We start from the raw sequence: 13,994 nt of genomic DNA, 5'->3' as shown, positions 1-13,994 counted from the left end.
TTACAGCGGAAATGCTCTTTAAGTAGTGTGGTGGTTGTTGAACTTGAAGCTATTCATTGATCATGGTGCAAGCAAGACTTTCTAACAATGGACTCAAAAATGTTGCATGAAAAAGATTGCGAATCAAAAACAATTATTCCACGAATAACATGTCTATCACTGTCCATTAAATTATTCAAAATTAGAGTTCTTCAACAAAGTAGGGTTGCAATGTTAAAAAAAAAAGAAGACAAAGTAGGGTTGCATACTAGTTTTTCTCAAAACGCAGTTGATCTTTAAAATATTTATTAAATTATTTTGTTTCTAATTTTTTCTCTTAAATTTATGGTTGGTGTAATTAATTAACCCAAATAATTGAATGAATGACCTACTGAAATGTGTATGGTCCAAAGAACGGTCAGCTCGTGTCGTGAGTTGGTGTCGTTTCCGAGTGGTGAAAAATGCAGCGACGTTTCAAATTGGGTAGCATAAGATCCAACTTAGTGACTTAGGTGTTATTAGATTTCATCGTTTGTAAGTTAGGTTTAACTTGTGTGGTTATAATCTTGTATTCATCGTTGGTTAATGAAAATTGATGTTGAGAAAAAAAAAGTGTGTATTAGTAATTTAACATATATATATGGCAAAGACAAAATACAAGTTAATTATTTTGTATGATATATAATTGTTAATATTACAAACTCATAATAGATAGTAGAGTTGGCAAATCAGACGTGAACCCATAGATATGAGAGAGCACAAAACGTTACTTTTATTTTTAACGAAAACTATAATTATCAATTATAGATTTAAGTGAACAGATAGTAGTCTTTTTCAACAAAAAAAACTAAATAGTACCAAACCTAAATAATATAGAATTCTCGAATTAGCGGTCTCCAAACAAAAGGTTGTGTACTCTACGAATAGGTGGACCATCTGTTTGAGAGCTTCATGCCGACTTTTTAGTTGGTAGATAAAGATGGAAATAACTTCTAGAACCTAAGTATTTAGGTACTTATTCAAATTAGCCTGTACTCTTCCTTTGCCACTATTATAAATAACCTTGGTAAGGAAAACAGTAACTATGACATATACATACAAATTAGTCAATGTATAAGACTGAATTTCCATTTTTATTTTTTGAACAAAAAGAAAAGAGAAATTGATTGAAATACAGTTATCACTTTTCAAAGATATATTCAATAAGAAATATCCTAACATTTGAATTTATGACTTAGTGATTATATATTGTTTATGTTTTAGTATTTAAGAGGTGAGATTTAGTTAGATATATATTTTATAAAAAGATTTAGTTAGATATGTTTTTATATACAACAACTATTAATTTAAACAGAAATATTTATTAGAATATTATATTTGTTAGTTTTGTCAAACAATAATTTATTTAAAATTATATTAACCTGTTTTTATGTTGGTCACTGTATATATATTTATGTGTGTTTTTGAAGTAATGACATAAATTTTGGAGAAAAGATTAATGTGGTTAAAAGTAATGTTATATCAAAATTGATTGGTTGTAAGTTTGTAACGAAGAAAATGCACATGTTCAAACTAGGGAGGACGGCGTAGTGAGGGTAAGGTGGGTTGGTAACTTGTTATCACCCACCGACCCAATTTGACTTTGCAGCTTTGCCATATTTGTTTTCCTTCTGTTCGTTTTAAAGTTTTTGTGTTTTTTTTTCTTCTTGCCAACACATTCTTAATTCTGAACTCTTGTAGTTTTGCCGTCTACTTGCGAACAAGCTCGTGAGCACCACACTTAACTTAGTTCGTTGTTTATTTCTTTTGTGATGTTTTATGTTCCAATTTGCTCTTAAATTTACCATTGTGGAAGGCGGTATTCTGAATGATTCCTACTTTACTATGAAATATATTGAAAAGGGTTTTGGATCTGCTCTCGTGAGTCGTGAATGCCCAGTTGCCCACTATGTTTCACAATTTTTCCTATTTTAATCTCTTAACTACTAACTTTTAACTTTCTTAATAGTGTGATTTATTTATAGTTTCTTCATCCATTTGCTAATAGGCCATTATGTTTCGCACCTTTTCCACGTAAGGAAAAAAGCTAAAACATCTTTCTTCCTTTTTATTTAGAATATTCAAAGAATTTGTTCGTAAAGTAAACTCTCCGTGGTAAGTTATTCGATTCTCACCTGTAGCCAACGCATTGAATCCAAAAAAAGAAATTGTAAACCTGTATTAGCATACGTGTCTATCATATTTTTATGCTATGAATGGTACTGCTGTATTGAGTATATGCATGAACCTTATTATTTTTATATAATGCTGTTCCATACAAAAACATATCCAAAAGAAAAAATGAAAACCTTATGTAAAACAAAATTTTCTAACAACTAACATATATCATGTTTTAAATATTAAAAAATAAAATTGAAACATAACCAAACTTAATTACTTTGTTAAAAATGGTACTAGAACAAATATCATATCATTTTCATAGAGTTTTTATTTTCCTTCTTCATTTATGTTCTTCAAAACATCTTTTGCTTTTGTCTTTTACGATTCGGTATGTATTACATCAAATATCTATAATATATACTCTACTCTTATATTTTCTCTAAGCTTCTGTTCAGTCCAAATCCGATTAACTGTGAGATGTGAGATACATCTTTTTGAGCATTTATGCATTTGCGATGGGTTTACCATAATAATTCAGTTGTGCTACCATTCTAAGAATGGCGGAAATATATTTTCCACTTCCTTGAAATTCTAAAATATTATATTTTTCCATCCCTCTAAAACATGATGGAGTATCTCTCTTTGTTTATCAAAAATTTCCTTCAAAGTTGACTAGAGCTCTATTTGATTTTTATGTTTGCATAATCATGCGATACATTTTATCCAGACGTTGTTTTGAAGAAAATCCTTATTTTATCTTTAGCCTCTACGCTCGAATTCTTTCTCGTATATTGTAAAATACTTTTTCGACTCTAGCCATATTTTTGCATTTTGGTCAATGCTATGTAATTGGCTCCGATAATTTTAAGATATGGTAATTTGGAAACTCTTAATATTTTCTAAATCAAAACAATGACTTTTTCAGAATATAATAAACTTTGAAACAAACCATTTACATAAATTATAGAAGCTATGACTGAGAAAAAAGCATAGAAAAGTAATGTTACATTTATGATGAACTCTTTCAGAATATACATTTTCAAAAAAAAAAACTATATATAACAGCAAATATTATTCCCTAGTCCCTAGCTAAGACATTATTTAAAAAGTGATTTACCACCTATCCTTTTTACAATCATTTTCACACAGAAAATGACATGGTTACTAAAATTGATGACACGGCTTATGGCTAAATATGACATGGACAATTACATTTAATGTTAACTTATATTTTTGATAAACTTCTTAGAATATAGTGATAACTTTTATATTACATGTAATATTGATTTATTTTTGGTACATATCCATCAAAATAAATATATTCAAATATGACATTACACTCGTATATGTTACATCTGAACAATATCTAAGTCATCCACCGCTAAAGTGTAAAGTTCATCCGATCAATGAGTGAATTGACACGGTAAAATTGTAGAGTAACCGATAGATCTGATCCAGAAGCTCGCTGAGAGCTTGAGAACCGGTAAATCAAAGTCTAGAGGATGACCATCTATGAAGCATGGGGACGTCTGTTTAGGTGCCGTACCGGTACTGGAAACGTTTCGGGGACGAGTACTTCACGGGGACATCACTGGTACGGCTTGGGGACGGTTAGAGAACTTAGTTGTTGAATAAGACTAGTTTTCACGGGACCTAATGCTTGTGTAATTGTGTTTTAACTGTCACTGTTATGCTGCTTGATTGAAGTAAAATAAACTTGAGCCAAAACACTTATAGCTGGAGCCGAAGGAACAAGCTTTGGCTTGGAAGCCTCGTGCCCATCAACGCCTTGCCCTCTTTCTCCTTAGAAATAGACTAAAGCTTCTTTCCTATAGTTTCTTTTTTATTTTTAGCTGGCAATATAGACATATTATAGTAAAGAATATATAATTATGTTAGATTCACTATATAATTTTATTATTTTATAAATATTTTATATTTTTGATTAGTATATATATGCCGTCCCCGTACCCATAATTTTTAAATTTTGTCATTTTCCGTCCCCGTTTTTGTCTCTGTATCCGTCCCGGTGCAACATAGATGACCACGAAGGAACAATGATCAACCCGAAGAAAAGAGATTCAATGGTGGATGATGATGAACATGATGAACAGAGAGAGTTAGGGTTTAGAAGGTTGGTTTAATGTTTGATTGATTCTCCCGTAAATGATAAATATATTACATATAGTGTTTAGTAAGCCAATGAACTAAACCAAAGAACTAAACCAGACATTATAGAACTAACAAAAGGGATAGCCGGTTTATCCTATAACATGAATCCACAAGGAAATTTATGAGAGGAGATGTGACACAAACTGGCCCAGTCAATTCTTTATCAAAATCTTCTAGGTACAAAGATTGTCCCTTTTAACTAAAAACAGGTCGGTGTGGTTATGGAATATAATGCCTTTCACAATCGACTAGCCTTCTCATTTTCCACTGGATTGTAAGGTGCGGTTTTAGATATCTGTTACTATTTTCTCAAATTTGAGAGTGAGAAGCCATATGTCCAAATACATGCAGAGAAGATGTTAACTAAACTGAATGCCATCTTCATATCTCTACTTTCTCTTTTTATTTTGATTCTCAAGCTAGAACAATGGATGGGAGAGAGAGTGGATCTAAATGAAATCAAAATCCAAAATCAGACGCCAAGAATTCAGGTGAACATGGATAAGCAGAGATGTGAGAGACGTGACCAATAGCTTCTCAAACCAAAGCCAAAGAGATCAAAGAAGGACGATCGATATATTATTCACCACAGGCTATCTGTTTCTTTTTCAAATACAAGATGCTTAAGTTGAGTTTGTTTACCATTTAATTTGAATGGATGCTTTTTCAAATACATGTTGCTTGATTTTATCTCGTTTTGATGTGGAATAATTTGGAATGACTTATTCCATTAATTCCATGATTTATCTACCATTTTTATTTGAATGGAATAGAATACATTCCATCACTTCCACAATCATTCCCAAAATATACAAATAAAATCATTCCTAGACATTCCTCTATAGTTTTGTTTAGGAATGAATGGAATGAATATATTCCATTTTAAATTAATTCCATTCATTTTATTTATCCATCTTTATTCCAATAATTTTATTTCATAGTTACAATTTACATTCAAATTAATCCTTTTCATTCTTTTTTTTTACATTTTAGTAAAGCTCTATGACCTATCTATTTTTATTAATCTCATTTTCATATAGGTAAGGTCTTGTAAAGCTCAAATCTACTTGGTTCATGATTTCTTGCAATAAACAGTGTGACATTCACAAACCAAAAGATCACCATACACATACCATAATTAAAAGAAAGAAAAAACAAACCAAGCGTCGCTGAAACATGGTTACATGGAGAATTTAAGTCACATTGAACTTAAACCACACGTACAAATCACACCAGACAGTCTCACAAAGAAAATAGACGAGTTAGTGAATCTTACAGCTCATAAGTCATGCCAACCTTAAGAAGCTTTGACCTTGGAATCGCAAGTGCTTTGTCTCCTTCTCGGCAATTTTTCTTCAAGAAATTGTAAGCATGGTTCACTATGAACTTCTTAAACAGAGAAGAATCCTTATCCGCCGTAATTTCAGTCTCTCCCATTAGATAAACCATTCCTTTCTCTCTAGCTTTCTCCACCAAATCCTTCTGACTCTCCACGGATTGCACCTGCACGACCCTTCCCGACCTAATCTTGTCCGAGGAAGATGAATGCACAGACCCGATCCGCCCGGAGGAAGGGACTGAGTTAGACAATGGCACAAGTGTAGTCTGAACATTTGTTTCCTCCTCTTTCTCCGTCTCTTCCACTTCTCCTCCGGAAATGAAGTACTCGTGATGGATGAACTCCTTTAAGTAATGAACAAACTGGCGCTCGAACTCATCTGGCTCTTCGATATCTTCCTTGTAACCATACCTCACAACACATCGAAACATCCCAAAATCCTTGGGCTCCACGTAACGGAAAAAGAATCGTTCTGATGGTGTCACACGGCACACGGGAAGTGACTTGATGGATATCAAGACGAAAACCGTATGGACCGAAGAAAGATTTGAGATATAGTGAGAGTACAACGGAGTTATGCCGTGAACAAGCTCCGTGTAGAATAGAGCAATGCCCGGAACACGGTTTATGTCAGGACTTGTAGCCATTTGTATAGCGGTTTCACCAGAAATCTTCTCCCTAAGTTCGTACCGGTACTTGAGGACGTGGACGTATTGCCAAATCGCCATTACTGCCATCAAAACCACCGTTATTGCAAGCGGTAGATAACCACCGCTCGTGAACTTGTACATAACCGAAGAAAGGTATAACATCTCTATGGAGCCAAAGATGATCAAGAACATAGCGATCCACACTATGTTGGTCTTCCAAATAACAAGCATTATGAGAGTCACCATGAAGGTCGTGATGACCATGACGGTTACCACCGCGATTCCATAAGCGTGTCCTATCTTCTCGGTGGTCCTGAAGGCGAGAGTAACAGCCACACATGCGAGCATGAGGAAGTAGTTGATCTCAGGGATGTATACTTGTCCCTCGTACTTAGCCGACGTGTGAACCACTTTAACTCGAGGGAAACAACCCATACGTAGAGACTGCGAGATGACTGAGAAGGCACCGGATATCATAGCTTGGCTTGCTATAATCGATGCTGCCACCGCCACCACAAATGTTGGCCAGTAAAACGGATCTGTTAAGTTTCATCCAGTGTTATGTTGTTAGATATCTAGATTAAAACTGAGTAGGAATCGTCCTTTTCCAATTTATTTTGAGGTGCAAATTCATAAACAACCACTAAGAACACTGTTTGTATGCACTTATATATAATATGATGAATTAGTTTGAGATAAACAAACCTGGGATTGAGTCATAGAAAGTATTTGAAACGTTCGAACTATGTTTGGTCAGGTAGGCAGCCTGCCCACAATATATTGTTAACAGCGCTGGATATGCGATACATGAGAAACTAATCTGCAACGTTTTGTTTGGGAAAAATAGATTAGTATTATTAAACATCAAAAATATGTGTGATGAGTTTTCAAATCTATTTGCAATGAGTGAATTGGTCCAATTTCTCTTATATAATTTTCAGTTCTCAGTGTGATATATATGTCTAAAATATTTATGTTTAAGATATCCTCTTTACTTATATAGCAAGGGTAAGGATATAAAAATCACCTGTACGGCTCGAACACTGAAATGACCTAGATCAGCAAACATGGCCTCCGTCCCTGATTCAACAAATTACATTCAATCATTATAAAGTATATTTGATATTTGGGATTATATAATACATATACAATCGTTTTATGGATTCCCACCAGTGATGCAGAGGAAGACACCTCCAAGTGAAATCCAACCCTTTCTACCATTTCTTGTAAAGTAGTGAATAATATAGAGTGGATTAAGTGCTTTTAGGACGGTAAAGCCATGCTTGAACAGATTAGCGAGACCAATTCCAGTCAGAAATGTGAACCATAGAAGGATGATCGGGGCAAACGAGAATCCAACTTTATCCGTTCCAAACCGCTGAAATGCGAATAGTAGAATTAAGATTGCAACTGAAACACCAACGACCGTGTCTGCACATTACCATCATCAAATGCCATTAGATCACATTTATATAGGTTAAATTGTTACATTTGAATATTGTTAGGAATCATATACTACCAACTCAAAAACAACATCAATTATATTATACTCCCTCTATTCTGAAATGTAAGATGTTTTGGATAGTACACACTTATTAAGAAAATTATTTTTTACCTAGAAAATATCATTAAAATTATAAACTAAAAACTACTCAACCAATTACAAAATAGAACTATTAAATTTGATTGCCTACACAGTTTTTGATAAACTTAAAGTTACCTAGAAAAATGAGAACATTTTATATATTGGAACATAAAAATTATTATAAACATCTTACATTTCAGAACAGAGGGAGTAATATATCAATTAGAATATAAGCTAGAAGATGGATGAGTCAGTTTACCTTGTCCGAGAGATTTGATTCCGCTTACTGCTGAAAGTACTGGATCACGTAAAAAAATCATGAAATTTGTTAATTAATATAATTCTGGAGGATATTTTACCTCATGATGGTCAATTGTTTTCTTAGGTGCATACCTGAGATTGAAGGAGTAAGAATACCATCACCAATGACCATGGAGGTGCCCATAATAGTGACAAGGAAGAGTGTGATCTTAGCGAATTTGAAATTCTCGAGCTTCTCTTTGATCTTATGAGCTCTTCTGTGCTGTGTGTTTGGAAGTTCAAGTGTATAGTTTGAGAGTTCTCTATCTTCTGGCTCTTGGTTTGGGATAAGTCCCGTTTTAGCATACCGACATATCAATGAGTACAGTGCAAATGTTCCTCCTGCGTTCGCCAACTTTGTTATATGGGTTGACAGTTTGGCATGTATAAATTTTCATGACACTTATCTATAATATCATGTCTTACTATGGTAGAAATAGTAAGATAAACACAAAACAGAGTAAAATACATTATCTAAAAAATTGCGAATTCTAAACAGTATTAATATTTGGTTATAGTTGAAAAATTATTAGTATTACCATATCATTAGAAATAACAAAAAAAAACTACGGGTGTGACTGGTGACCAAAGGAACGATGAGAAACACTATGTTCCTTAATATTTCTTAAATTTTTTACCATTCATGAGAAATGTATTTTCCTTTGCATTACTCTTCGTTCCTTTGTTCGTAGAGAATTATATAACAAATTTATTCCTTTTTAATTTTGATAAGGAACCATCATTCCTAAAATTCTATTCATACTCATTCATTTCCTATCCGTTCCTATCTATGATGGTTACCGGTCACACTCATAATATATAAAAAGGTCAACGTGGTACTTGTACGAACTCTAGACGCGCTTTACTTGGGAACAAGAATAGTTTAGTCATTGGATCCTGCGAATCGCGTCACTTCGTATTATTCAATTTTACAACGTGCGACATCGTACAATTATTAGGACATACAAATATCATTTGATCTAGGGGACGTACACATTAAAAAGTCAATGGTAATATTTGATTTTATTTTTTGGAATATTAGAAATATAGACCAAACATTTAGCATAATTGTCTTTATAAGATAATACCGACAGAAATTGGTCCCTTTAATATAATATTTGATGAAAACCCAACATAGCCATTCATTTATCATTTAAAATACAATTTAAAAACTTATTTCTATATATTAAAAACTTAATTAAAATAAAACTAATTAAAAATTAAAATATTTGTATATATGGACATAAAAGAAGATTTTCATATATTTTTAATTGTATTGAAAATAATAAAACCAATTCAAAAATAATTAAAAATAAAATTTTCATATTGAAACTAATTTTCATATATATAAATAAAAAAATTAGATTTTTGTTTTTATATATTAAAAGTTTAACTAAAATAAAAACCAATCAAAAGTGAATCGATTTGCATATATAGAAATAAATAAATAAAATTTGGAAAGAAAATTGATTGTATCATATATGAGAAAAACAAATTGCATATATTTTCAAAGATTTGATCATGATTATATGTAGATTATATATTCTACTCGGGGTAGAAATAAGTCAGGGGTTCGAAATCATATTCTACTAATCTTCAAATTTTGAGTTGTTGGTAGATTGCATAATCCTGCAAATTTAGAGTTATAGACTAAAAATAGAAAATTAAAAAGAAATTTAGCAAACTTTGACATTTGTAGACTAATTATTCAAATAAAAGTATATTGTCTAACAAAGCGTAGAATTCAATTTCTATTATGTCATTTTTAGAATATAAAATCTGCTATTCTTAGAACAAGATTTGAAATTTTTATTTAACAAGTTTTAGAACCTAAGAAATACTACTACATTGATATGTGTATTTCTTCTATATATATTGTTCAAAATTTTCATAGTTTTTTTGGGTTTCTAAGCTATTTATTTCATTAATTTAATAAATAGAAAGAGCAATAAAAACAAAAATGAGAAAAAATTATTATCCGATAAGGATAAACATACTAAATTTTTGGTCATAAAAAAAATTGGTCATTATTTCCAATTTCTATTTTATTTTTAGCTACATATTCCCTCCGTTTCACAAATATATACTTTTTAATATTTTCACACATATTAAGAAAACACATTAAATTACAATAATAAATGTATCATTTTATGTAATTTTCAATTCTCAATAAATTTTAACCAATAGTAATTCAATAAAGTCAATTAATTTCTTGAAGTTTATAATTTTTTTCATAAAAACACACAAAAAATACATCATTTTGAAACAAATTTTTTTTCTAAAAAGTCTATCATTAAAGAACGGAGGGAGTAATATATTATATGAAAACTATATCGAAGTTTTGATTATTGATTAACGTCTCTTCATAGATCCAACGAATCTTAATGTGGATCCAGTAAAAGCGCGAGCATCGTGTGCTTAATTCCTTTCTAGGTTAAAATATACCATTACTTCCTTTTTCACGAATTATAATATTTACATAAATCATGTTTTCATCGGTTCTATGATTCTATCATGTAGCAATATGATAACTACATTTTACTCCATCGATCATTAGTGAATTGACTCAATATTTTTAGAGAATAAGTGAAGCCGCACGTTACATTAAATTTATAAGATAAACACTAATCATACATATAAAGCATTCTTCCCAAACTTAAGTCAAATTTCTCTTTCCATTTCTTAGTTAAGAAGTTTTATATATGATTATATCTTTGTTTAACAAATGTTTTGATCATACTGTATTTTAAATTAAAAATGTAAATAAAAACTATAGTCTTATCTGATTCATTTTTAAATTGGAAAGAAAGTTATGTTGTTTTATTCTCTAGAAATTATTTGAGAAGTAATTTACAGTGTTTTATCAAACAATGATGACATGACTTGAGCTAATTTGATATGGATATTTACATTTAATGTTGATCTATATTTTTTGGTAATTTTTTTAAAACGTAGTAATAGCTCATAGATCACTATTAATATAATAATAAATAATATAATTGTAGAACTAAAAGTATAATATTATTTTACAATTTTAGAAATATTATTTAATTATTTTTTACAGTTATATTATTATATTACTAAAACAATTCTTCAAACTTTTATGCAATTTTTTAAAATTGTAATTTTTTTTAATTCCAATACCATTAATTTTTTAATATCTACAAATTATAGAAATATTTTTTTTATGTTTTGATTGTCATATACCTAACAAATTTGTTTCTTAATTTTATAAAATTTGATTATATATTTTAACCAAAATAAATAAATCTTTCAAAAGATAATAATTTTAAATATATACATATATATATATATTATTAAATATAAATTTAAATAAAAAATTATTTATTTTATCTTAAATTTTGCATATAATTAAATAAAATTTTAAAATTAGATATTGTAAGCAACTATTAAAATATAAAAATTAACAATTTTTTTTAATATATTTTAATTTTTTTTATTTCTGCAAATATGGTGCATGAAAACATCTAGTATATATTAAAAACGATAGTAAAAAAAAATTTCAGTCTGTGAGAAGAAAAAGGTTAAAACGACAATAATTTATATTGAAAATTAACCGTCTAAAAAAAGAAGAAAAAGTACCTTCTCCGTTATCGTTAGCCTGAAGGACAATAAAAACGTATTTGAGAAGTGCGACAAGAGTAAGAGTGTAGATGATGAGCGAGAGAACGCCGATGATATCATCTTTTTCATGGATGCCTTCAGTGAAAGTACTTGCATACACATATAACGGTGATGTCCCGATGTCTCCGTACACCACTCCCAGGCTCTGGAATGCCAAACTCATCGTCGTTCTCCAGCTCATCTAATTTCATTCAAAGTATGTATGTTTTTTTACATTTAAAGGTCATCCTATATATTCTCCATCGAACACGAAGAGTTATATTTAGATACATACCAATGAAGGATGACCAGTATTGGTTGGAGTTTTTCCGGCCTCTATGCTGAAGGAATCGGGCCGAAACAGTTTTCCCCATGATTTCTGATTAATAACCAAACAACAACAACAAACTGCTGTGAAATATGACACTCATGACGCTATAGAAAGACAATAAAACAAGGTTGAGCTTTAACCAACAGTTTCTTGGTATGATAACTATTCTTTTTGTCATCATGAAATCAAAGATGTTCCTAATCGGCGCTTTTGACTTTTTTAGCACCAAGAAAAATAAGGTATATGCTATTTAGATTATATACTGAATTTTTGTTTTTGGACAAAAAAAAAGATACTGAAAATTTGATAGGCACTAAACGACCAACTTAACCTATATAGAAGCAGTTATATAGAACCACAGAAAGAAGAGAGATCGTCTGTATTGTAAGCGAAATGAAATAATACCTTTTTCTCTTTCAACTTCTGCTCATGGTCATGGTTATTAATTTCATCATTTATTTGATGTTCCTCACCATCCATGTTTATGTATTTGTTTGTAATACTGTAACTCTTGAGAGAGATGGCTAATTAGATGCTTTTAGTCGGTTCTGTTTTAGTGGTTTTTATAGGAGTAATAGTATCTGACTTCTGATTAAACAAACACCCGAAATACTCATCCAGTGTAGGGAAGAATAGTTAGTTAATGTGGTAGGGACGCGTATCAAACACGTATTACCGGCTGTTGAAACTTCTAAACTATTTAAATATAAATTATATATTTTGATGCCAAATGTTTTAGGAACTAAACTAAAGAGTCGGACTATTGGTGATTTGGTGCAATAATTAATCGTTGGGTTAGGGGAACAAAATGAGTTTAAAGAGTTTTGGGTGTAAAATTTATGTTTATTGCATTGGAACCTTTTGCGTCTATACTTTTGGGATCTTTCTATTTTAGTGTGCATTTTCATTTTTTTTCCTGTGGCGTAAATATGATTAAGATGTTCCTATTCCGCGAGAGTTATCATATATACTATGGCTTCTAATGTTTTAATCTGTTCTGCACCGTACCACAATTAACAGTAACAAATTTTTTTATATATACCATATATTTATATTTTTTTATAACTGTTAGAATCCACCGCACTTGTAACGCTTATTCCGCACTGCTCAATCCGACGTTACCATTCGAAGCCTAAGATGACTTATGTTTAAAGTCATTAATAGTCGAATCGGATCTGATACCATTTTTAATGCTTCGACCATCCATAGCTAATGATTTTTTTACGCATGTTCACTCGATCCGTGGATTCCGTCCTTGTGCGACGAGTGATGCATAAATTTTTGGGAGGCTCGAGAGTCTTGGTTACTGGCCCTGCCTATACTATCACATGACCTTTTCCCATGCTTTGGCTTCACTCGTACGATATTGCAAATCAATTTTTGATTGGTAACACATATATTTTTCCATTATTACAGCTCAAACACGCTTAACTCTAAAAAATTTTAGGGATATTTGACCGAAAAAGTAAGTGCACTTGGTGACATAGGTAGCCAAAAAAATTCTCTTAAACCTTTCAACATATACCAAAAATTAGGATGTTCAATTCACCATCTCTCAAAGAAGGCAGTGTTTCCGTTGCACCCGAGGATAGTACCCAATGTTAGTTTCAGCCCACACAAGACTACCCCTGTATGGTTTCAGCCCTATTACCACCAATGCCTCGACCGCCCATGGCTAATGAGTCTCCCATGCCACTCAATCGGCTTGTGGATCTCATCCCATGCAACGGACAGTGCATTAATTTGTGGGAGGCTTGAAAGTCTTGTTTACTGATCATGCAATTACCACATGATCTTTTCCCATGCTTTGGCGTTTCGCACGATATCGAAAATCACTTCCCGATAGGTCAAACA

At 31.5% G+C, this 13,994-nt stretch overlaps 1 protein-coding gene across 1 annotated transcript; it reads right to left on the bottom strand.

Moving 5' to 3' along the window:
• Positions 1–5,527: 5,527 nt before the first annotated feature.
• LOC103829994 (potassium transporter 5) lies at positions 5,528–12,697 on the bottom strand. Its single transcript, XM_009105686.3, has 9 exons — positions 12,546–12,697; positions 12,105–12,188; positions 11,789–12,011; positions 8,279–8,527; positions 8,145–8,183; positions 7,471–7,731; positions 7,328–7,380; positions 7,006–7,120; positions 5,528–6,839 (listed from the first exon to the last, which is right to left on the bottom strand). Exons 1-9 carry the CDS (start codon positions 12,618–12,620, stop codon positions 5,584–5,586), a joined length of 2,355 nt encoding a protein of 784 aa, XP_009103934.1. The 5' UTR covers positions 12,621–12,697; the 3' UTR covers positions 5,528–5,583.
• Between the last annotated feature and the right edge of the window lie 1,297 nt (positions 12,698–13,994).

Source organism: Brassica rapa, chromosome A07, assembly GCF_000309985.2.
Source record: "Brassica rapa cultivar Chiifu-401-42 chromosome A07, CAAS_Brap_v3.01, whole genome shotgun sequence".
Taxonomy (NCBI): domain Eukaryota; kingdom Viridiplantae; phylum Streptophyta; class Magnoliopsida; order Brassicales; family Brassicaceae; genus Brassica; species Brassica rapa.
Note: the sequence above shows the minus strand (reverse complement) of the source record. Positions and strands in the feature narration are given on the sequence as shown.